The sequence below is a fragment of the Monopterus albus genome, unplaced genomic scaffold, assembly GCF_001952655.1.
Source record: "Monopterus albus unplaced genomic scaffold, M_albus_1.0 scaffold270.1, whole genome shotgun sequence".
NCBI classification, from domain to species: domain Eukaryota; kingdom Metazoa; phylum Chordata; class Actinopteri; order Synbranchiformes; family Synbranchidae; genus Monopterus; species Monopterus albus.
This window is the reverse complement of record NW_018128150.1, coordinates 1979818-2005277: the sequence shown is the minus strand read 5'-3', so window position 1 is coordinate 2005277 and position 25460 is coordinate 1979818. Positions and strand designations below refer to the sequence as shown.

The following is a 25460-nucleotide window of genomic DNA, read 5'->3' as shown; positions in this document are numbered from 1 at the left end:
GAAAATTTAGTTGGCTAGTGTTGGAGAATATAGAAGGGATTAGTTTTACATTTATTAGCTATACCTTTAATCTTGTTTTGCCAGGTCTCTTTTAAAAGAAAAAAAATACATAAACCTATTTTCCATTTCCTCTCCCAGCTCCCATCCCAACATCTAATCTGTGGTGCAATGTGTTCATATTCCATTCATACATTCAAACTTTATTCTAGACACTAAAGGAAAAATGGTCTATATTAAAACAAATATATACATATGAAAAAGACCAACAACATTGCATTTAAATCACATAAAATATAGTCACTTACTCCACAATCCAGATAGATACTGTAGATGTATAGATGGATAGGCCAAAATAATGCCATTCAACAAGCCACTAAGTCTGGACATAAATCTAAACATCCAGTTACACAAAGGAGCCATACAAGTAGGTACATTAGCATCCACAAACATTTCACTGGAAGTACAATACATCAGAATCTTCAGGAATATCCTCAAACCATCATTATAAGCCACCATAAACCTCTGCATGCTGCCCCTCCTGTAGCATTGCCACAGGTGACCAGCATACAGAGGGGTGCAGAAGGCTGTGAGCAGAGAAATTTTAACCAATAGTGAGCAAAATGTCCCTATTGTCAAACAGGTCATGTCTGATATAGTGTCCCAAATATTTTATATTGATACAGTTCTTCAGGGGAGTATCCACCAGGAAGAAATCTGGAAACACCAATTTCCTCTTCTCCCTACTTCTCACATGATTGTAAGAAGTAGGGAGGACATTACTCTTTAAAGCATTTTAGTTCATATCATGTTCCAGTCCATTTTGAAAGCAAATCTCCAATAACTGCTGCAGACCAGCACTATATGGGCAAATAATTGTCACAAAACTCTATAAGGGACACCACAAAATATAGACCAAACAATTACAAAATACATAAATAAATATAGAAAAAATTATGCAACAGATTTGGGCAGATTCATACATTTTAGTCTCTTCTGGTGATAAAGTTTGAACAAAATAAGATTGCTATATACCCAGTGAGGGTAACGTTTATCCGATGATCTCCTCACCCCATGTATAATTTTTTTCTAATCTTATGAAAGATCGGAGGATAGGATAGAAGATATGTTTGTGATTTCTAGCGTAGCAGTACTCTCCTGCGAGCGATTAGAGCTGCAGCCTTAATCACATTAGCCTGTATATAGCTATTATTTACAAGTGGGATACCACAAATTGAAATTTCAGGTGAGTGGATAATATTTCTATTGAGCACTTTTTATAATATGCTAAAAATGATTTCCAGAATCTTATAAGTTTGGGACAAGTCCAGTATATGTGAGTAAGATGATATGGGGATTAACAGCATTTGTCACAGTTATCAGTAACATCAGGATAAGTCTGTGCCAAACTAGCTTTGCCCAGATGGGCTCCATGGGGTATTTTAAACTGTATTAGGCCCAACCTAGTACATGAGGATGAGGAATTGACTGTTTCTAAAGCATCACACCATCAGGAGTCTGAAAAGGGCTTGCCTAGTTCCTGCTCCCAAACGTTCTCTGATTTTCTGGACTCCAGAACAATTACTGTTTCTGCCATTCATATATATGAAACCTGACCCTTTGGCAGGTCTAGTACAGAGAGGAGATTGCCAATACCAGAAGCAGGTGAACTCAGTGGAAAATTAGCACTATTACTTTTAACAAAATTTCTAACTTGAAAATATATCAACTGATCCAACTGCAGTAGGTTACACGTTACATGTTAGAAATGTCCAGCCTTTGAAAAAAAATTTACTTTTGAATGTCATCAGAGGGAAATTCTGATGAATAAAGCTGGATCAATTTAATTAACCCACAAACTATACAATAGTTCTTGGTTTTGAAAGACATCATCTCCTGTTTCTGTCCTCCAAATTCAAGGGATTTTTATGTTTTTGTGGCTTTTGCTCTAGCTCATGTTGTTATCACTAATAGGTGATTATTGTGCGCTCACACTGTGTGTGATTAGATTAGATTAGATTATATTAGATTAGATTAGATTAGATTAGATTAGATTAGATTAGATTAGATTAGATTAGATTAGATTCAACTTTACTGTCATTACCCATGTACAAGTACAAGGCAACAAAAATGCAGTTTAGCATCTAACCAGAAGTGCAATAACAGCAGTGAAGAGTGCGCAGTTCTACAGTATGTACAGTCAGAACTAATTTACTGATAGATATGTACAATTGATATTTATAGTAAGATACAGTATGTACGATACACAATAGACTATGGATTCCCATGAGTGAACATTTCAATGGATGTAAATAATACAAAGATAAAGAAAAATATACAGTATCTGCATATGAACAGTGTGCAAACGAGCACATACACTCAAATGAGCAGTGATACTGCTCTGTGAATACACTACTGTGAGTAGAGTATGCTCAAATTAACAGATCACTTCAGTGTTACAGGTAACAGAGGTTTATTGCATTAGTTCCGGGAGGAGAGATGAAAAGGGGTGAGGTGTGTGTAGTGGTTTAGAAGAAGGCAGTGGGGGTTCCCTGTGGACACCCTCAATGGCTGGAAGTGGAGTCCCTGTGATGCGTTGGGCAGCTTTCACCACTCGCTGCAATGCCTTGCAGTCGGAGACAGAGCAGTTTCCATACCAGACTGTGATACAGCTGGTCAGGATGCTCTCGATGACACAGTGGGAGTTCACCAGGATGACTGAAGACAGGTGGTTCTTCTTCAGTGTCCTCAGGAAGAAGAGGTGCTGGTGAGCCTTCTTAACCAGGCTGCAGGACAGATCCTCAGAGATGTGGGTCCCCAGGAAGTTGAAGCTGGGAACACGTTCAGCAACCATCCTGTTAATATGGATGGAATTGTGTGTGCCTTCTTTCTCCCTCCTGTAGTCCACAATGAGCTCCTTGGTCTTGTTGGTGTTAAGGAGAAAGTTATTATCAGTGCACCATACAGCCAGGTGCTGTACCTCCTCCTGGTAGGATGACTCGTCATTGTCACTAATGAGGCTGATCACCATGGTGTCGTCTGCAAACGTGATGATGGTGATGGAGCCATGCACAGGCCTGCAGTCGTGGTTGAAAAGGGAGTAGAGGAATGGGCTCAGCACACAACCCTGTGGTACGCCGGTGTTGAGGATAATGGTGGAGGAGCAGGTGTTGTCTGACCTAACATGCTGAGGCCTGTTGGTCAGAAAGTCTAGAATCCAGTTGCAGAGGGAGGTGCTGTTGCCCAGGTTTCCAAGTTTGGTCGTTAACTTGGAGGGGATGACCATGTTAAACGCTGAGCTGAAGTCCACGAACAGCATTCTTATGTAAGTATTGTTATTGTCCAGATGTCTGAGTACAGAGTGCAGTCCTATGGAGACTGTATCCTCCTTACTCCTATTCCTTCGGTAGGCAAATTGGTGGGGCTCCAGTGTTGGTGGGAAACAGGTCATCAGGTGTGCCAGGACCAGGCACTCGAAGCACTTCATGATGATGGGTGTGAGTGCTACAGGGCGGTTGTTATTCAGGCACGTCAGGGTGGAATGTTTCGGCAATGACACAATGGAGGTAGTTTTGAAGCATGTCGCCACAACTGCTTGGGCAAGGGACAGGTTAAAGATATCCATAATGTTGCCAGCAAGCTGTCCAGCACATGCCCCGAGCACGCATCCAGTAATGCTGTCAGGGCCAGCAGCCTTGCATGTGTTCAGTGCAACATACATATCAGTGGAGGTGAGTGTGAGCGGTCGGTGGTCTGTAGAGGGTCTGGACTTGATAGCTGTCTCCTTGTTGTCCCGGTCGAAGCGAGTATAGAAGCCATTTATCATTTAGCTCATTGAAAAAGGAGACGTGTGGTTGTTGGGGTGGAGTTACCAGGCTTGTAGTCACTGATGGCCTGATTATACTTGATACTTGGTGTGTGTGTGTGCGCGCATGTGTGTGTTCATAGACATGCCACATGAATTTCTGCAGTTTAGTGCCTTTTTTCCAGTGACTGACTCCCTCTCTTAGTTCCCCTCTGTCACACACACAGTGATTCACAACACAGCACATTACTTCACATAATATCAAATGTGTGTTTGGTGACAGGTGGCGGTGGAGGTTGGAATGACAGTGTCCCTGTCATTCAGGGTGGCCGACCATTGGTGCTGGGGGGCCAGGGAGGGCAGGCCTGTCAAAAGTTCTGGCAGACCCGCGGCGGCTTTGGGGGCGGCGGAGGAGGGTGTATGTCGGGGGGCGGCGGCGGAGGCTACAGAGGTTAGTCCAGAAGATTTCCAAGGTTTTTCGGAGATGTCCACAGAATAAATCAATAATAAATAAAATGTCTGTCAGACATGACCAAATTGTACATCTTATAGTGCCATATATGATCTCTACTGAATTTGAGTTTGTACAGATCAAGGATCAGGGTGAATCCTTCAAATGGCTGCATGTGTCCTCCCTCTACTCAGTCAATCAACTGACATGACAACTGGGTTTTACAGCAATGGGCAGTGCAAGAAAACACACAAATCTACATAATAAGAAATGTAAATAACACTAAAGCAGATAGGGTGCTAAGCATAATGCAAGTAACTGTAATTATTAATCTGCAATGCAATGCATTGGGGAAAAAAAGAAAGAAAAGTGTTAATTATATAAATACGCATGGAAATTCAGAACAATCAGACAATCAGAATCTGGCTGACAGGGATTGCAGCTATGTGGACGGACATTCTAATCCCAGTGTATCTGTCTGGATGTTGTATGAAATGAGCTCTGAAATGTTTTTATGTATGTCCCATTGAACATACCATGTGTTCATTTGTGTACTTATGGCACTGAGGTTTTGTCAGGTGTTGTGGTTGCCTTCCTTGTTTCTAGGTGGCAACACCTCCATAGATAACAACCCCAAACAAGATGGTGATGATGGCACATCCTTCATTGGTCCAGAGGGTGAACCCTTCCTTTATCCTCTGAAAGGTAATGTGACAGGACTCTAGGCTGTTTTTAAAAATAGAAACTAGTCAGCAGGCAGCAAATTGCATTTGACACATTTTACTGTATGTAGGTGAGACTTAATGTGTTTGTACTTCACAGAAGGAGAAAAACTGTTTGTTGTTTATATTTTAAATTAGTTTTTGTTGTCACTCTGTGACATCAAAAAGGATTTTATTAAAATGCGCAGCACATGTGGAGAGTTGTGGAGAGTGGACCGTGTTTCATTCCAACCAAAGACTACACAGCAGATTATTTTATTGATTAGCATGCCTCCAGGTTCAGAGGAGGAGCTGGTCAATATCATCTTGTGTAAACCTGTTGATCTACCTCTGCTCTGTGCTTCTTGTACATTTGAACTTGCCAGGTATTAAAAACACTGTCTGAAATTTCAGCTGAGGTGATAAGCTTGTTGAACATCCATAAATCATCTAAGATTCCCTCTTCACTGAGCTCTATAGAGAAGGAGCAAAAAGGGGGAAATGGGAAATAGACACTGGAGTGCTTTTTAAAGCTGCCTTCAGTTCAGATATAGTACGCACACAGATCTCTCCATTGAGATTCAATAGGAGGGATGTTGTGGTGCAGTGCCTCTTTCAACAATCACAGTCCTCATCACACTGTATCACTGACCTGACTTCATTTCCTCTGGAGGAGAAAGACTTCAGAATGAATCTCAGCTGTGAATAAGAGATTTTTTCACAGAATTTTTATCTGTCAAATCACACATTATCCTCACTCTTATGTGGGCCCAGCTGGTTAACACTTTTGCATCACTGGTTTGTGTTGTTAATTACATAAGGATATTTAATCAGATTCACAATTTTAGCTGTTTTCACAGCATATGTTAATAAGAGGATTGTAAATGCTAAATACAGTCCCTTCTCACCCCGGAACTTGTAAAAGTATGTTTAAAAAACTTAAAATAAATGCTGATTTCATACAGCAGTTGAATGTAATTAACTATGAAATGTATAAAATTTGTTTTACATTGGCAGGTTGAGACCAGCTCCTCCTCTCCATCTCTACAGGCACTGTGTCTGTGTGTGTTGCAGACTTTGGAGCGTACTACTCTGGATCATACTGGACATTGTATTAACAGATACCCAATATTAAGGGACTCTGATCAGGATCAGGGCCAAAACCTGACTGAAACATCCACCTAGTGCCCAAAGTTTCGAGTTTTAAAAGCACTTGGACAGAGCTACACATGAAGTCAAAATGATCATGGTTAATATTTTGTGGAAAATCTTTTGCAGCTTTGCAGTCAACCCATAGACATCAGCAGATACTTTGTCCTATAGCTTCCTTGGTGCTGGTCTTTCCAGGCCATTAGTCTGCTTTTCAGCAAGTGCGGTGCAGCTTAGTCTGATTGAGATCAGGTGACTCAGCCAGTCAATGATGATAGTAGGCACTAGAGAAAACATGCATATACTGCATTAGGGTTATTAGAGGTGAGGAGAGCTTCAACCAATCACACTTGATCCATCTGTATGAAATAGAAAATGCATGACAAAGATCTAAGCAGACCATTATTCAAGAAGCTGAATGGCAGGAAATTGACCCTGAATATGGATTCTTGTCTGGTTTTGATAGTTGAGAAAGTTTTGCATGATGCATATAGTATAATTGTATCATTAAGCAAAAGTAAGGAGTGCAGACAGAATGTCCTATTCAGCAGAGGAGCTTCACTCCAATTGGGAGGTAGCATGAAGGAGGACCCAACACAGCTGTGACTAAAGATCCACACATAGATTTTCACACCTACATATTAGTATGCAGTTGACATATCCACTCGAGACATTTGTATTCTTCCTTCAAAACCTTGGAGCTGTTTCTACATTAGGTTTATGTATTTGTACTTATAAAGTTGATAGATTCTGCAGATGAGTGCATTTGCTTTGCTTGCTAAACAGTACAAGCTTTCATAGCCCATAACTAATTCACATTAGGCTGATTTGTCCCTGTTTGCTGTGGTTTACAATTAAGATATTAAGAGGGTATATTTTAGACCTAAATAAAATAAAGGATGTTGTCAATAGACAGACAGTTTCACTGATTAGCACATCTACTGTACTGTCAGAATCAGTGATGAACAGCTACAGGTTGATTCATCTTTTATAGTTTGGATTAGCTTTTGCTCATGAAATGGATTCATACTGGTGAGGAAACAGAAGCACAGCCAAAGACAAGCATATTACGAAGATGTGCTGTGGCAATGCGTCTGTTGTCCATGAACCCAGGCTCTCCAAGACCACAGCAGCACCAAATACCTGTATAAATGGTTTGAATGGCATTCCATCTTTGTCTCTGATTTAACAGATAAACTGAAGATCAGTCACCGAAAAGCCGATTTTGTTCTTGACTGCACTCTGTGTGTATTTAGCAACACACTCATCATGAGCAAATCCGATAATCAGACTTTTCCAGACCTCAGGAGTCAATTCTTAAATGAAACACCAAATGGGGAGAGCTTTATTGTCATTGTTATTATTGTTATTATTATCTTGTATTACATATGTTGTAACTGTGTACACCACACAGGGTGATGATGGTGGGGAGAGTAAAACCTAGAAAAGTCATCCACATGCATTTTTTCATTTGGATCACTTAATACTATATTGAGTATAGTATAGTTACACAGTGTTATTGAACGTTTGCTCACTTTAACATGAGGCATCCTGGAAATGTCTAATCAAACCCTGTCTATTCTGGAAACATCTGGTCTGCCCCCACCCCCCTTCCTGTGTGTGTGTGTGCATGTGTGTGTGAAGGCATGGAGGGGGATGGTGAGGTGATCATCAGTCCGGTGCAGAACTGCAGCCACTGTGAGAGCGGTGAATGCCACGAGACCAAGGACAGCGTTGTGTGCTACTGCGATGATGACCTCATCCTGGGACCAGATCGGGTGTCCTGCATCAATGCTACAGGTCTGACATACAGTATTTTAGTGCTGCTGTCTATTTCTCTCTGTTCCACACAAATATGTAAAATGAATCCTAACATACAAATGTTAAGCTGAATATAATTGCACCTGTAGTAAACTGAATAGATAATGAATTTGTGTACAAAAGTAATTAAGCCTGGGAGGCTCTGTGCTTTATTCAATCTTTATCTGAGGAAGTGTATTTTAATAGTTCCTTAATCATTCCTAATAATAAGCAATCCGCTGGATAAACTAGCCTGTTAATGGAACTGAATTCTCCTCTGGCATTATAAGGTGGTGTTTCACCCTATGGTGAGCCCTGTTCTGTGATTTACCTCTGCTACAGTCAGATAAAAGCACGTTATCTTGTCAAGGATTTAGGATATAAGGTTTCACCTGGACACTCGTGTAATGACGTTATACAATAGTTTTAGAATGCATTTTATAACGGGCTAAATGAGCCTGTGGTACAGTAAATTATGTAAGATAAGTTGGCTCTGCCCGTTAGGCCAAGTCAACCTTGACTAAAAATCAGCTTTCACACAAGTTGCCATGTCTTCTTCTTGGGTTAAACTCTAGCAAAAGAATGTTGACAGACCCCTGTGGACCAAGAATTGCCTCTTCAATTATGGTTTGAAAATATGAATGCAATTCATATTATGGAATCTCACTTTGTAATTTGAAGCACAATAACAGAGCTGTTACCACCTCAATAATATTGTAAGCATCTCCTTGTCCTGTGACGTGCAAATCTGTCAGTAATGAGAAGCAGCAGATAACCCTATGATGCTAGGTCATAAAAGGTCACACTCGCAGAATGGCCTCTCATTGTGCAGCTCCTCAGCTTAGACAAGTGAAATGAGATTTCCCCTCGCTGCTGAAAAGGAATTGACATGCACCAACTGTCACTGCTGCTAAGCTCTGTTGTGTCATCGCTTTCGCATCATTAATTAAGTTGAGGATCAGAGTGGCAGAGTGAATGTTAATATTCCTCTGGGGAAGAAAACAACTGTGCAACACTTTTGTTTCCCCTTGTCTTGCAGAGGTCTTCAAGCTGCCTCCACAGCCGTCTCTCTCCCACTTGGCGCTGGGTCTGTCTGTGGGCACCTCGGCCCTCATTGCTGCCCTGCTGCTGGCTGTGTCTGGGGTCATGATAAGTGAGTATCATCACACATCAGTCAGTAGCTCTGTGGTGCTAAGACACTAGATTTGAATTGAATTTTTTGGGATGAAAATAGTTTGTATTAGTATATACATAATCATGGCACAAGTGGGTTTTTTTTAAATCAGCAATTTTCAAAACCATACATCTGTTCAACTGTCCAGATATTTTGAATGCAAGGTAGCTATAAATCTAATGTTTGGAATGACAGCTGTCAAAATTGTCCCATTGTGAATAAGTGACCCACTAAGCAAAATATAGAACAATCACAGTTACTTCCAGTTCCTGTAGCAGAAGGAAGCAAGGAGTGCAAAGTCTTGTTCTGCATCTGTTTCAGTCACATTTTGCAGGTGAGCCACCTCTAAAATGCTACTGTTAGTTGAAAACTTATTTCAATGCTGATGATAATTCTGAGGTTAAAGGTGCATTAACTCATATTTTCCATCGTCTGATAAATCAAGTGAAATTGGGACAGGACACGACGTCTCTCCTCTATACTACCCCCCTCCATGGCACTCTTTTGTTATTCCACCTTCTATAAACTGTTTTCAGAATATGCTTTGTAGCTTGCTGGCCTGCCACCTAGCAACAGTTATCAGTACTGTTTTTCAGACTGTGCATAGCCATTCCAAACAGCCAGCCTGCCAGGCTGTAGAAGTTATGTTCTTTTGCACAGTGAGGGCGGAACAAAGAAAGAGCAAAAACCAGGGTATCAGTTTGGCTTTTTGAGATGGAGGGTGTTAAAAGCAGCCAAGAGATCCAATTTGATTCAAATGAGGTGGCTTCCTTTTGGATGCATTAGCTAATGTGTTTATTTTTGTAACATTTGCCACCTACATGGGCCTGAATTTACATTGGAATTGCATTAAATTTCAAAGTAATTTGAGCTTTGAGTAGCATTAGTGCTGTGTGACATTAGCAGTAACCAGAGCATTATACTGGACAGATACATTTATTAGTCAACTAACACAAGCTTCAGACTTGCATTTTATACAGTTTGTCTCGACCAGGCATCTGTATTTTCTATTGTTGCTAGGAAACAGGACGTGATGGTTGTATAGTTAGGAGCAGCTTATATTGTCAGTTTGTTCTGAGTCTCACAAGACCCTCTGAAAAGAAATTAGGTGGAGTAGCTTTAATGAGTATCTGTCTAAACCCTGTCCAGAGCTTCCTGCAGAAGGTTTGGACAGGGTTTAGATGTATACTGACATCTTCTCTCTATTGATATTACACTATAGTAACTACTATAGGAAACAAACATTTCATCTGTTCTTAATTCTGACCTATTCAGCTGTAAAATATGTTTAAATTGCTTTACTAATTTTGATGTAGGCCTAAAGCAGAGTTTAAATAAGTTAATTAGCTGAACAAGAAAAAAGAATTCATATGTCTGAAATCACTTTGTTGTTCACTCATTAACTACTCCCTTCTTTATAGTCACAGTAGTTTAGTGCATTTGTAATAATATGATATATTATTATTACTATTATGTATAATATCGTTGTTATATAATATTGTGATAACATTACAGTCAGATATTCAAATATAATGCCTCAACAAAAATGATGATGACCAAGAACATGGAAAAGTTGAACTAGTTGTTACCAACAGATAGATAGATAGATAGATACTTTATTGATCCCAAGGGAAATGCAGGTATCCAGCAGCAACAGCAATGATTACCAAAGCAGTAAACAACAGTAAAGAGCCAGACTGCCACTAAATGTCTAAGAGGTATACACAAACAATGTCTTCTGTTTGCACAGTAGGCACATGTTCTCTCACTCTCTTTCACACACACACAATCCTCCAGGGTCTGTCCTGCTCCCTCTCAGCAGGTCGTTGTCAGTGTAAGAAGTGAGCCTCGCAGCCAGCTCAGACTTCCATCTGCCTGCCTGCTTTCACACTATTACCACCGGGCATAGGCATTCATTGAGCCATCATCTCCTACACATACGCCCACGCTCACGCTCACACTTGCAGACCAACAGCCATCCAGACACTAACACTCTTGCACACACAGCTGACAGCACTCATACATTACACACCACTTGGTAAATAAATAACTCCCCTACTAACAAGTAAGCCTGTACACATAAATATATACACACACTCATACAATTGCCCCTGTGACTAATGTGTTCACAGCCCAGGTTGAGGCTTCTGGCACTGTGTGTGCCCCATTCTGTGGGTCACTCTACATGTAGTGCCTTTATTGGCAGTATGAACAAACAAGGTTGTCTAGGTTGTTACTGTTTGCATATGCATTGTACTTAGGATTGTGTTTTAACTTGGATTTGACAGATTTAAATGCTGAGTGTTTCATTCTAAAATATGATATCTCTGAATATTTGAGAATAACAGATCGGTCATCAGATAAAAAGAAATCAATATTTCAAAGACTTAAATTTCATAAAACCTGCTGTTGTACAACCAACAGGTCTTTAGAGAAATAATAACTGTAACATCTTTCCACTCTGTGTGCTTTGGCTGCCAGCAGTATTTTTCTACAAGGAGAGGGGGTTCAAGGTTTTTGCTTTTTTTTATGTGAATATCTCAGTAGTGGAATGAAACGGCTCTTTTATTTTCATCTCCCCAGTGTACAGGCGTAAACACACAGAGCTGCAGTCTATTCAGCTGGAGCTGCAGAGTCCAGACTGCAAACTCAGTAAGCTGCGGGCCTCCACCATCATGACCGACTACAACCCCAACTACTGCTTCGGCGGCAAGACGGCATCAGTCAATGACCTGAAGGAAGTGCCACGGCGTAATATCTCCCTCACCAGGTAAAATATTCAGGATCCCACACGGCAACAGTCCCGTTACCATGGCATGCAGGATGGATTACACCTGTGATGAAATACTGATGCACGTATAACAGTATCTGAACAAGCATGACAAATGATGTAGGTCTCTGTCGTAATAAAAATACGCAGGCACATACTGCTTAAGCAGAAGTAGCAGTTTAAATAAGACCTGAAATATTAAAGTGTAAAGTGTACTGTGGTAATCCCAGTGGCTGGGAAATGACTCTTGCAGGACCTTTTCAGTTCTTATCAAAGGTCAAAGTGTTTATTTGTCATATGCACAGTTAGGAAACGTGTTTCCCTGTAAAATGAAATTCTTACTTTGCCGTCCACATGAATGCCACACAATACAAGTGAAATATAAGGTAGATGAGCAATAACACAAATCTAAATAGGCAGTAAAATCACAAATCTAAGGCACTTTAAAGCAGCAAGTGAGGTAAGCAAATAAAAATACAAGAACACAATATAATTCCTGAGTACCTTTACTTTTGGTACTTAAAGTATATTTTCTGCTAATACTTTTTTACTTTTACTTAAGTAACATTTTGAATGCAGGACTTGTAACAGAGTATTTTTACACTGTGGTATTGCTACTTTCACTTACGTAAACAATCTGAGTACATTTAGGACATACAGGATTTGCCTCAAGTTGCTTCCTGTGCCTTTAGCCTAGAAATCTCAGCTTAAACCTTATCTTGATTAAGTGAAGGTTTCATCTTAATGCCTAAAATATGAATGCCACTGTAAATAATGCATGCATTTGTGTCTCCAGGGGTCTGGGTCATGGCGCTTTTGGTGAAGTGTATGAAGGGCTGGCAGTGGGGATACCAGGTGAACCAAGTCCACTGCAGGTGGCAGTCAAGGTGAATTCTTAACTAGTCTCAGAAACAAATCACACCCAGAGGGGCTTCTAAGCTAATTACACATCCTCCACGTTTGTACCCAGAATCCCTTTCTCAGGATAGGAGATCATGGAGTTGAACATAAGCAGTTTTTCTCTGTTACATTTTGCATATCTCTTGTACAGTTCAAGACTTTGTAGCACAAATACTGACTCACCTCTTTTCACTAAGCCTTACATACAAATTATAATAACGCCTGTTTAAAAAATGTATAGCCACTCATGCACTGAGATTTTATTTCTCATTAAAATAGACCCTTCCTGAGGTTTGCTCTGAGCAAGATGAGTTGGATTTCCTCATGGAGGCTCTAATCATCAGGTAAAAGTCACTTAGATGATTAAAAACAATTATACCTGTCATATGGTGCCAACAAAGCCATTTCTGATGCATATTTCCTTGCTGTATTTCTGTCCCTGCAGCAAGTTCAGCCACCAAAACATTGTGCGTTGTATAGGAGTCAGTCTGCAGGCTATGCCCAGGTTCATTCTTTTGGAGCTGATGGCAGGAGGAGACCTCAAGACCTTCCTGAGGGAGACCAGACCCCGACTGGTGAGCCACACCACCATATCACACTCAAGTGCCCATCATTACATTTCATTTTTTTAACCACCTTAGTGTGGGACATCATATGATCCATGTTAGATCAGACAGATTTTCAAACATGTAGTCATGTTTTCTTTACAAGCCAGAACATGTTTGTATCTGTGTCCTGAATTTCTCTGTGAGCCTTGTTTATACAAAGCTGCACATGGGATTCACTGATCTCTCTTATGCTTGCTGTCAGAAATCAGCTAACTAAAACATGACAAGTTCAGCTGAGCCAGTAGTCACATTAGGGGACCCTAAACAATTCAAAAATGTTAATAGTACATCTGCCAATATTGAGTCATCAGAGCAGCATGGAGGAGAGGAAGTTCAGGCTCCTTGAAGTTACATGCTACAAAGCATCTTACTAAAGCAAAGCGGTGCATGACTGATATGTGAGTCAGTGAGACGTTAGAGTAGAGAATATTACAGTAGTAGTACAATACATGATGTGATAGTGGACAGAGAACTGAGGCAGCTGTCGGAGCCAGAGAATGTTCCTGCTTTCCTTCCGACTTAACTACTGAAATGTATAAGATGCCGTGATGAAATATACCAATAAAAATACTAAAATCTAAAATACCTCTCAATAAAATGGCAAGACAAGATGATGATATGGTGAACACAATATAATGAGCATTAAGTTGTTATATACTGTATATTTTCAATGAAATACATTTTAGTATCACATTCAAAGGCCACATTTATTGAGATGAAACCCCTATTGTGCTTAATTCAAATGAGTGTGTTTCCCCTGTGAAGAAAGGCAGTTTATTCTGTCTGTTCAGGACTTGTACAGCAGGTGTGGAGTTCATTCCTACACAAGAATAAACTTGGGAAACAGAAACCAGTGAATGCCACATCATGTTTCCTAAAGCTTTTGATCTTCTCTCTTATCTCTTGGATCAGGAGCATCCGTCTAGCCTGACCATCGTGGACCTTCTCAATGTAGCCAGAGACATTGCCAAGGGCTGCCAGTATCTGGAGGAGAACCAGTTTATTCACAGGTACTTCACCAGAGGAGTGCACATTTTGAATATGCATACTGTATGCAAAAACCACATGTGTATGCATAAACACCTAAAGCACAAGATTAAGGGGGGGTCGCTGTCAAATATGCAACCTGACATATGCAAAAGAAACATTCATCTGCTGAGTTATACTCAGAATTGTGAGCTGGCTGTGCCCATCCAACCATAACATATGGATTCTGCATGCCTTTTACCTTCTGTATGATAGCAGAAAGGACAAGTGATGAGTTTAGCATCAGAGCAGCCAGATGAGTGACCGGCTTGCCTTTTCACAGTCTGTGTCCAAGACAGACGTCAGCAGTGCCCCCTCTATATCCATATTCATGGCAGTTGAACAAGAAGATGTGAATTTTAAAAGCCTTTTCTTGAAGCTGTCCATATCAAGTACAAGTCAACGTGATAAAAGCTCAAAACTGCTCCTACATGGTCAGTCACATCAAGACAATTAAGGCACATCCTTCCTTCCTTCATGCCTGTCTTTAACTTCATAGGAACTGGTCAGTGTTAGCCAAGCCTATTAAACCTTGCTTGCCCCAGCGTGGCACAGTAAAGTCCCATCAGTCTACCTAATTAATGAATGACTCTTCTCTGGAGGCTCATGAGCTCCTATACAGTCCAGCCTGCTGTTCTGTCTTCAGACCTATATTAAAATTCACCCTAACAATGTCCTTGAGGCTTATTTTACGTTTTATGGAGCTGTGTTTATTCAGGGTTGAGTAAAGGGCAGGTGAAGCACTGTAGCTGCAAAATGCAGATTTTTCTCATGAATGACTGGGTTGGAAGGTGAGCGGTTGTGTGCTCCAGCAGCTTAAATCACAAGGTTGGTGCCATCATAAAAATGGCTTTTGTGTGTTTCTGTTGTATTTCTTTTTTGGGATGGTCAGTATAATGTGTTATATTAGTGTTTATTTTATTTACAACAGACTGGAAATTGTAATCCCCTGAGAAGCAGCACTGTGCTGAGGAGAGCCTGCTAGCTGAATACAACCGCAGGTGTTACAGTAGAATAACAACACGGACCGTCCTGTAAGTGCTGCAGTCAGATGGCTCTTTAGGCAGTTTAAGCTGGCTGTAAATAAGGTCTACAGTATGAGGCCAGTTAACATCATTTTAATAACAGCCTGCCTTCACATCCCTGCGCTGCATGTACAATAGCACTGTGTCCTTCCCTGAAGCCCTTAGTGAGCAGTCTGTGACAGCCACTGCTGCATCTCAGAGCTCATCCTTGCCTACGAGCAAATGCAAATCATTTGCATGAATTCTTCCAAGCCATTAAACAAGGACTAGTTGGATTTAGCTACAGCACCTCATGAGAAAGGATTCTGTGAAAGTGTGTGTGCACTAGTCATGCTACGATAGACATTGTTCAGTCTTACTGAAAAAGCAGAATGACTCTAAATAGACCGTTTCCCACCTTCTTTTTGAATTGGTCGTTCTGTGGGGTGATACTGCAATTTAGAAAATTCTCTGGAGCTGGTTTGATAACTCAGTTTACTGACAGTCATTTAACTGCTTCATTCTAAATTGGACTCGAGCACAGTAAAAAACAGATGGATGCCCTAGACACATTGTTTTTATTTCATACAAAATTATTTAATATCAGACTTGAAATAGTACTGTAATATAGTTGATTAGTGCTAATCACTTGTGGCACATTGAAGTGGGGCAATCATGTATTCCCTGTTAAAGAGCCCTCAGTTAAAATTAGTTGCGACTATCACTTTGTCCTCATTGTGTCATTCCTCATCCATGTTAATCAGTGTGGAGGCCAAATATCAACACAGTGTAGCTTAGTTCAGTGGTTTGTATCACTGCTAGTTTTTCATTGCCCTGTCTCATGATCTAGTTTGAGCAGAGTGTCACATGATGTTATTTTGATGTTAAATTCTGAGTATTTATTAGCTCCAGTTCTCACTTGTCTTTAGTCTGATAAGAAACAGTGTGCTCATGATGTCACTTAAAATATTAAAGTTCAATGCCTTGGAAACAGAATACAGTGAGTTTCCTTTTACCCACACTGGAGCAGAGCATCCTGTGTGAACTACAGTATTTTCTCAAACAATAACTAACCCAGCACAGTGCAAATATGAATTTTATGAATTTTCACTTCCTACCCACTCCCTGTGCACACTGTGGAACATTTCAATCTTTTCTCTGGATGTACCATGTGGGCTGAGTCATAAAGACACTGTAGGAAACTATACACTTTGCCAGCTTGCCCAGGGCAATTGGTAGATCTACTGAATAGGCAGCATCTGTAGGAGTTTCACGCATGGAGCCTCTTATAGAATGCAAATATATGACAAACTTTGGTAAAGCAGTGAAGAGAGGAGTCATGGGCCAAGCTGTGACTTGTCAGTGTTTAGTATAGCTAACTCATACAGTATATATATAAAATATATATATATGTGTGTGTGTGTGTGTGTGTACATAAAAAAAAAAAATTCCCCACTCGCCCCCCACTTTGGAGCGGTCTTATTCCTTCCTTCAAGCTTGGGTCCTCTACCAGAGGCCTGGGAGCTTGAGGGTCCTGCGCAGTATCTTAGCTGTTCCTAGCACTACACTCTTCTGGACAGAGATCTCAGATGTTGTTCCTGGGATCTGTTGGAGCCACTCTCCCAGTTTGGGGGTCACAGCCCCCAATGTTCCTATCACCATGGGGACCACTTGTGCCTTCACCTTCCACATCTTTTCTAGCTCTTCTTTCAACCCTTGGTATTTCTCAAGCTTCTCGTGTTCCTTCTTCCTGATGTTGCTATCGCTTGGGATTGCTACATCTATCGCTACAGCCTTCTTCTTCTGTTTGTCCACCACTACTATGTCTGGTTGGTTGGTCATTACCAGTTTGTCAGTTTGTATCTGGAAGTCCCACAGGATCTTAGCTTGGTCATTCTCAACCATCTTTGGAGGTGTATCCCATTTTGACTTTGGTTCTTCTAGCCTGTACTCAACACAGATGTTTCTGTACACTATGCAAGCCACTTGGTTATGGCGTTCCATGTATGCCCTGCCTGCTAGCATCTTGCACCCCGCTGTTATGTGCTGATTGTCTCATCTTTGCACAGCCTACACCTGGGGTCCTGTCTGGTATGGTAGACCCAGCTTCTATTGATCTTGTACTTAGAGCTTGTTCCTGTGCTGCCAGGATCAGTGCCTCTGTGCTGTCTTTCAGACCAGCTTTGTCCAGCCACTGGTAGGATTTTTCGATGTCAGCCACTTCTTCTATTTGACGGTGGTCATTTTTATTGACCCTTACTGCTCTTTCTTCCCTTGTTCCTCTGGTTTCTGCTGCCTGAGGTATTCACTAAGCACATCATAACTTGGGGCCATCTTCCTGATGTATTCATGGATCTTTGTTGTTTCATCCTGGATAGATGCTCTAACACTCACCAATCCTCGGCCTCCTTCCTTCCCCTTAGTATTGAGTCTCTGGATGCTGGACTTGGGGTGAAACCCACTGTGCATTGTAAGGAGCTTCCTTGTCTTGATGTCAGTGGCCTCTATCTCCTCCTTTGGTCGGCTTATTATGCCAGCGGGGTACCTGATGACCGGCAGGGTGTGGTTGTTAATCGCCCAGACTTTCTTCTTTCCATTCAGCTGACCTCTCAGGACTTGCCTTACTCTCTGCAGGTACTTGGTAGTTCCTGCTTTCCTTGTGGCCTCTTCATGGTTCCCATTTACCTGCGGGATCCCAAGGTACTTGTAGCTGTCCTCAACATCTGCTATGTTGCCTTCTGGTAGTACAATCCCCTCAGTTCTGACTACCTTCCCTCTCCTGTGAGTGGGTGCGCGCTTGTGTGTGTGTGTGTGTGTGTGTGTGTGTGTGTGCTCGTGTGCGTGTCCATGTCCGTGTCCGTCATCCTGAGACTGTACACTAAGTGGAAGCAGTTCAGTCCAAGCAGTAAGTGCATGACATTCTTGATGTGTTTTTCCTATTCTCTCAGGGACATTGCAGCTCGAAATTGCCTACTAACCTGCAAAGAACCGGGCCGCATTGCTAAGATCGGAGATTTTGGGATGGCTCGAGACATCTACAGGTATGATTCTAACTATAGATGCACTGATTGCAACTTTCTGGGCTCATTCCGATCTCGTTCTTTCTATGAGCTGTACTTGACAGTATACACAGACATTTTTGTAACCTTTACCAAAAATTTTATTGTAATAAAAATAAAGTTTTACATTTTCCATCTTTACAAACCTCCAACTAAAAATATTTGTAGTATTTGTACTTCTCCAAATATGAACAGGTGCAACAGGTAATAGAAACAGAAGATTGTCTGTTACATCAGTCCTACTGAGCACACTTCTTTTCAAAGAGCGTGTAGTTTGTATTTGCTGTCTTTAACCATGGGTTGGGTACACTGTACATATACATGCACTTCATGTGTAACCAGTAATTCCTTCATTGTGTACTATTTTAGAAGTTTTGGATGTAGTTTGCCCTTCTCCAGGATGTTACTGTAGGCTCCTCTGTACACTGCATGCATGACATGCACTGTCGGGCCTTTAAATCTGAGAGGAACAAAATAGAAATCTCAGAGTGATTGGCCAGTCACTGGTCAAGGCCGACCACACTGAAAACCAGCCATTTCCAGTCTTCACTGATTGATTGGTGCATATTTAATTCTAACAGAGATCACTGACTCATGTAAGACAGCAGGCAAGACCACCTTGGTCAAGTTGAATCTGAGTCCAGATTAGGTCCAAAGAGACTATGTAAAGGCCCATCTCACCCCATCTTGAGAGATGAGAAAGAAAAAATGTTTTGAAAACAAATATGTGAAGAAAGTTCAAGTTAACATGCCACTGTGGCCATGACGGCCAAGGCAGGAGCATGACAGTCATATTTCAACATAATATTATCACTACATGTCAGAACCAAATCACTTTTCAAATAGCTCTCTGCAATATATGTAACAATATATTGCAGAGAAACTGTATATCAACACAACATAAATATGTATATATAACTTAATAGCAGGCTTTCACTTCCTTCCAACACATCAAGTGTATAAAAGAAGGACAACATGACAGGTCCCAGAAGTGAAGCCATCATGACTCATTTGCCCCCTGGAGGCTGGTTGCAGTATAGATCATAAATCCCGCCACCTCTATGTTGGTGGATTGGACATGAGCTAAACCAAAAACTCAAAGTACAAATCAAATAATTTTTCCCGGAGGTGATTTCTGTTATTTTTGGTTGATATTATCAAGCTGATGTGTGTAAAAGTTGACATTTTTCTGGTAAGGTTGTTTTTAATAAGTTATACGAATTGACAACTTTGCATCTGATACATCACTCAACTACTCAGCCGCTACTTCTCAGAAACCTGTTGCAAAATACCAAGATGGCAGCCGCTGTATTTACAATATTTTGGCTTCACGTTTGCATAATGGAGGGAAGTGGTGATAGGTCATCCATCTGTAGACTCAAGATGGCAGTGAAAGCCTGCTAGCTAATGTTTAACTCTGCAATAGTGATGCCATAGGGTACTGAGACACCCTGGAACACTGCTGTTACTTGTCTTTATGCAATACAGTATATTAATGTTGAGGCAACTAATGCTTCTTGGTAAAGGTTATGAGAAGATCACCTCATATTGGTGACCACTCTTGTGAGATAGAAAACAGCCTCCAGTCTCTCACAACAGTCAAACATACTGTACATAACTGGACATCATCACACTGTGAGTTGTCTTAAGCCACTTGAACAAAAACCCATTACTGCTGTTTTCCTAACAGTCTCACCTAAACCAAAACTATCTCCAAATGTTAGTGAAATTCTAGGTAGAGACATTTCTTTAGCCCCATGATGCGACAGATCAAAATGCAGGAGCAGATCCCAAACTGTTTCTCTAAGCAGCAGTGAATAAGCACAGTCCAGAAGAAGCAGGACTCAGGATCTCTTTATTTCCCCTTGGTGTCACTTGGTATAAATATGAGGGACTAGCCTGATAAGAAGCATGCTGTGTAGTTTACTGATTCCACTGAATATACAGTATGGGTATTTCAAACTAAACAGTTTGTTACTGCATGTGTAGCTCCTGAAAACGTACTGAATTAGATGTATGAATTCAGTGCACGCCACACTGTGCAAACTCTGCAAAGATATTGTATTCAGCATCTTATGACTATGTAGAAAGCATGATTACAGTCAAAAATAGACCAAAAATAATGAAATTAAACTATTTCAGTGAAGTATGAGCTCTCATTATTCTTAGCTCAAACCTTTTAATATACAGTAGCTACCTCTCATTCACACAACACCATTTAAATGGATGCACAATCCAGCAGGGACATCTCCCATGCCCTTCATCTGAGAAGACATTAGAGCAGGGGAAATGTGTCACAACATCCAGCTGTATCAGTGCAGCACTTTCAAATTATCCAGTGGAAAGTCACATAGGAGCAAAGTCACTGTCACAGCATCTGTAAAAGGCTGTTGCACAATACCCCTGGGGAACTGCATTAAGAGCGCTTGATTTAATTACTGATGTCAGTTGTTCAGGTGCCTCACTGTGATTTGGTTTTTATCTCTTAGCCTGGAGTTGTGGTGCCGGGACTGGGTTTTTTTTTATCATCACTGTTATTTTGTCGAGAGAGAGGTTGTTTTGGGCACAATGCTGCTACAGTATGCTGTGTGTGTGTTATTTGTGAGGTTTCATGATGTGGCCCTCTCACTATGTGACAAGGGACATGGGAGTCCTTTTGAAGCCATTGCAGGGGACAGCTGAAACAGTGAGGGGTCAGGACAAGGCTAAATGTCACCTTTTTATATTATGGGAGCAGAGCCACAGGTGGACATGCACATGAACTTTCTCCCTCACACACAAACTTATTCGCTCAGTCTCACACTCATGCTTGCACACCGGTGATGTGATGGTAAACAGTCCATAATCATCCGAAGGTGAATAGCCTCCACTACCAATGTGCTTTCCGAAAATATTTTATGTTAAGTGACCATAATTTCACCAGGACTACTAACAGTGATGAAGAGTATGACTTTAGGTTGTTTAAAATAATGTCAGCCTGGTGCACACACATGCAGACACACAAACAGTAAGGGGTTCAACTCAATAAACAGATAAGTACTAGGCTACACTGTTTACTCTTTACTCTTACTTATACTAATCCTTCACTTTCAGATTCACTACCACACACAAAATTGCTGAGGCAAAAACACATATAAAATGCCTCCATTTGTACTGTTTCCTGTATTTAAACCTCCCTAATGTGCAGCTCAGCTTTGAGTCTGTTCAATCTGCATTGGTGTTGTTAGCAGTAGTGATAAATATGTCCATAAATCCAATACTTTAAAAAATCCACTCATAAGGGGTTTATGATGTACGTACATGTACATTTTGTCATCCCTCTATCTTTCCAAAATATTTCAGCATTTTGTAATAGATAGAAAACAGGCAGGATGGCAGTATACAAACAATGAGTGTTCAGGCCATGTTTTTTTTAACGATGTGTCTCACCTACAGTCGTCAGACAAGGCAGCTGCTGTGAAAGTACTGCAAGAAAGAATGTGGGAGATTGCGACTGTGAACCAGCCTTTACAACAAACACAGGATCCATCGACCACCCACTGCCACAGCTGTTTGATTGAATTCAATATTTTGATGTAGACCAGTCCCACACTGTTTTATCTTTGGGGTAGACAGGAAAATTAGCAGGATACACAGTAATGGGAGGCACAGAGAAGATGATGGCAGGATTCAGTTTTCTAATTGCAGGATTAAAAACAGAGGAGGTAATGTATTCCCATCACTGAATTGATCGTGTTATTCCAGGTGATAGATTCAGGCATTGGGTGGGGATTGGTGCAACTACCCTGCAATGGTGCTGAGCCAGTCTGTCAAACTGACAGACTCAACTAGTGAGTTTTTTTTCTCTGCCTCAATGATTAGGTGTAATTTTCCTCATTGCTAACTTCTTATGACAATTATTTTCTAAGCATATATTGCCCTTTTAGCAGTATTATCTGAGAGCGTATCAGCTATATTCATGCTGCTTCCCCCTCCACCCACTGACTCACCCACACCCCTGGAAGATCTTAGATCATAGGTGTACTGTAGCTCTGAGTTAAACCAAATGATGAGTGCCTGTTCTTGTTATTTGCCTTTATTTTATACAGTGGGAAACAGTTGTCTTGTATTCTCACCTGAATTAAAACACACTTCTGTTGTGCTAACCATCATCGCGCCAAACAAGTCAGTTTGAGCAGCTAACAAGGTTCAAGGATTTTATTTTTAGTGGCCAAGGCTCCACATTGTGCACACTGAATGTCTTGTAACATTTGTTTCAGCTTTGTGACACTAGATGCATATTATTTTTGGATTTAAAGTGTGGAAAATAATTATTCGATCCCCTGGTGATTTTGTAGGTTTGCCCACTTACAAAGAAATGAAGGGTAATTTTTATCATAGGTTTATTCTAAAGGATAGAGACAGAAAATCTCAAAAAGGCACATGATACAAATGTTATAAACTGAGTTGGGTCATTGTCATGCTAGAAGAGCCATCCTCAACCCATCTTCACTGTCCTGGCTGAGAGAAGGAGGTTCTCATCCAAGATTTTACAATACATGGCCCCATCCATTGGCCCCTCAATGCGGCAAAGTCGACCCGTACCTTTAGCAGAGAAACAGCCCCAAAGCATAATGTTCCCACCTCTGTGTTTGACTGTAAGGATGGTGTTCTTAGGGTCATACTCAGCATTTTTCTTCCTCCAAACACAGCGAGTCAAGTTGATGCCAGAGCTCAATTTTGGTCTCTTCTGACCACAGCACGTTCTCCCAATCCTTCTCTGAATCATTTAGATGTTCATTGGCAAACTTCAGACAGCCCTGTAGATGTGCCTTCTTGAGGAGTGGGACCTTGTGGGTGCTGCAGGATTTCCATGGTGGCGTACTGTTTTACCAATGGTTTTGTTAGAAAATAACCCAATTCATTTGTCGGAAGCATGAGAAGTGAAGACAGGAGAGGACTGTTTAAAATCAACAGAAAGTTTACTGAAAGTCTGAGCACAGGAAAGTCATTACAGCGCTGGGATTAGAGAGAAAGAGCTCCTGCAGGAGTTCCATCCTCTCAACCCTGAATCATGTTTTACAATGCATTTTATCTTCTTGGGCTGCTCCACCCTGGACAGAGGTACAACATTCAACAGCTTTTGATCCTATTCTTATTGAAACAGGGCTTTGCTAAAATGTAAATAGGCTGTCTGGTCACAAAGATATGTAGACATCCTGTCTCTACACAGTTACAGCATTCAAAGTAAGCAGATGCTGCTTCATTATAGCTGTAAGATATATAAGCAAGGGAAACAAATACATTAAAATAACCAAAGCTCAGTAGTTCTGGACAATCATCAATACAGCTGTAATATGTATAGACAAGGAAAATAAAGTTATGAAAAGTAACTAAAGGGAACTAAAGGTATGAGAAGTAACTGAAGCTTATAAAGTAACCAGAGTCTATAAGACTCAAATCTTACAGTTTGTTTGGTGTCTGTGGTCCCCACTGCCGTGAGATCATTCACAAGCTCCTCCCGTGTTGTTCTGGGCTGATCCCTCACTTTTCTCATGATCATCCTTACCCCATGAGGTGAAATGTTGCATGGAGCTCCAGACCGAGGGCCACTGATGGTTATGTATTTCTTCCATTTGTGAATAGCTACTCCAACAGTTGTCTCCTTCTCACCAAGCTTCTTTCTGATGGTCTTGTAGCTCATTCCAGCCTTGTGTAGGTCTACAATTTTGTACAGCTCTTTGGTCTTGCCCATGGTGGTGAGGTTTGAATGGAAGATAGAGAAACTCTGTGGACACGTATATTTTATACACATAACGAAATGTCGTTAGAAGCATCTTCTTAAATTGACAGGACTAATTTGGGCACCACATGAGGACACACCCAGTCTGTGGGAGCCAGAATTATTGTTGGTTGGTAGGGGATCAAATACTTATTTTACTCACTGAAATGCAATTTATAACATTTTTATCGTGTTTTTTGGGGATTCTTTGTTGATATTCTGTTTCTACCCTTTAGAATAAACCTACCATAAAAATTATGGACCCTTCATTTCTTTGTAAGTGGGCAAACTTACAAAATCATCAGGGGATCAAAGAATTCTTTTCCACACTGTAATTAGACTTTTAAGGCATTCGTAGCTATGGCTTTTAGCAGTTCAAGCAGTTTGGGTCCTGGTGAGCAACAGCTTGAAGCTTGAAATCAGCTTGACAGCCTCCCTACACTAAAGACAAAATGTGGTGGGCCATGCAGCTGAAGCCCATAGGCTTTGGATGCTGTATCTAAAGAGTTATGGCACCCAGGCTGCAGTCTTTTTTCTTTATTGTCTCATATTTTATCCAGGCTGCAAGTGTCTGTTTTATTCATCGACATCCTGTTGTTGAAGTGTTTGCTATCTTTTCTGTTCTCTCTCTTTAGTTTTTAGTTTTTCTTTGTCCAGGGAATGCCAACTGAGCACAATGCTCTTTTCTCATCCTGCTTTACATTCACACCTGGGAGCTGCCCACTGTAATTACAGTTGCTGAGAAGCCATGTGCAGCTCCAGCAGAGCAGTTGATGCTTCATTTACTTGTCTAGTTTCTGAGTCAAGAGAGAGTGTGTTAATACTACTGAAGAATCAGCTTTATTGGCCAGGTGGGTTGGACCCGAGGAATTTGACTCTGGCACGGACCTGTATAATCTGTACAAGGTATATTTACAGGTATTGCACTGAGGGTTATTGTCCAGTCATACTGTCCTGGGTTGTGTTAATCAGAGTGATGGCTCAGGGGAAGAAACTGTGCTTGTGCCTGGTTGTCTTGGCGCACAGTGATCTGTAACGCCATCCAAAGGGGAGGAGTTCAAACAGATTGTGTCCCGATGGATCTTGTTAGGTCATTTCTAGTCAGATAGATATTTGCTAGAGATTTGTTGTCTAGAAGATGTTTAGTGTAGCCGGGATGTCTAGCTCAGGCTGCTAAATGCTTAGTCATCCTTATGAGCTCTGCAGGCTGCATATAGGCCAAGGTCGACTAGATTGAAGAGTCTGCAGGCAGGAG

At 41.0% G+C, this 25460-nt stretch overlaps 1 protein-coding gene across 1 annotated transcript in view; it reads left to right on the top strand.

Annotated features, from left to right (window-relative positions):
• Positions 1–25460, top strand: part of alk (ALK receptor tyrosine kinase) — a 538088-nt gene that overhangs the window by 502141 nt on the left and 10487 nt on the right. Inside the window, exons 17-26 of the mRNA XM_020621985.1 lie at positions 4086–4253; positions 4860–4958; positions 7748–7903; positions 8943–9056; positions 11661–11847; positions 12644–12734; positions 13027–13091; positions 13193–13322; positions 14268–14365; positions 18334–18426. Of these exons, the coding sequence (XP_020477641.1) occupies positions 4086–4253; positions 4860–4958; positions 7748–7903; positions 8943–9056; positions 11661–11847; positions 12644–12734; positions 13027–13091; positions 13193–13322; positions 14268–14365; positions 18334–18426 (1201 nt within the window). The remainder of the gene's footprint in view (positions 1–4085; positions 4254–4859; positions 4959–7747; positions 7904–8942; positions 9057–11660; positions 11848–12643; positions 12735–13026; positions 13092–13192; positions 13323–14267; positions 14366–18333; positions 18427–25460) is intronic.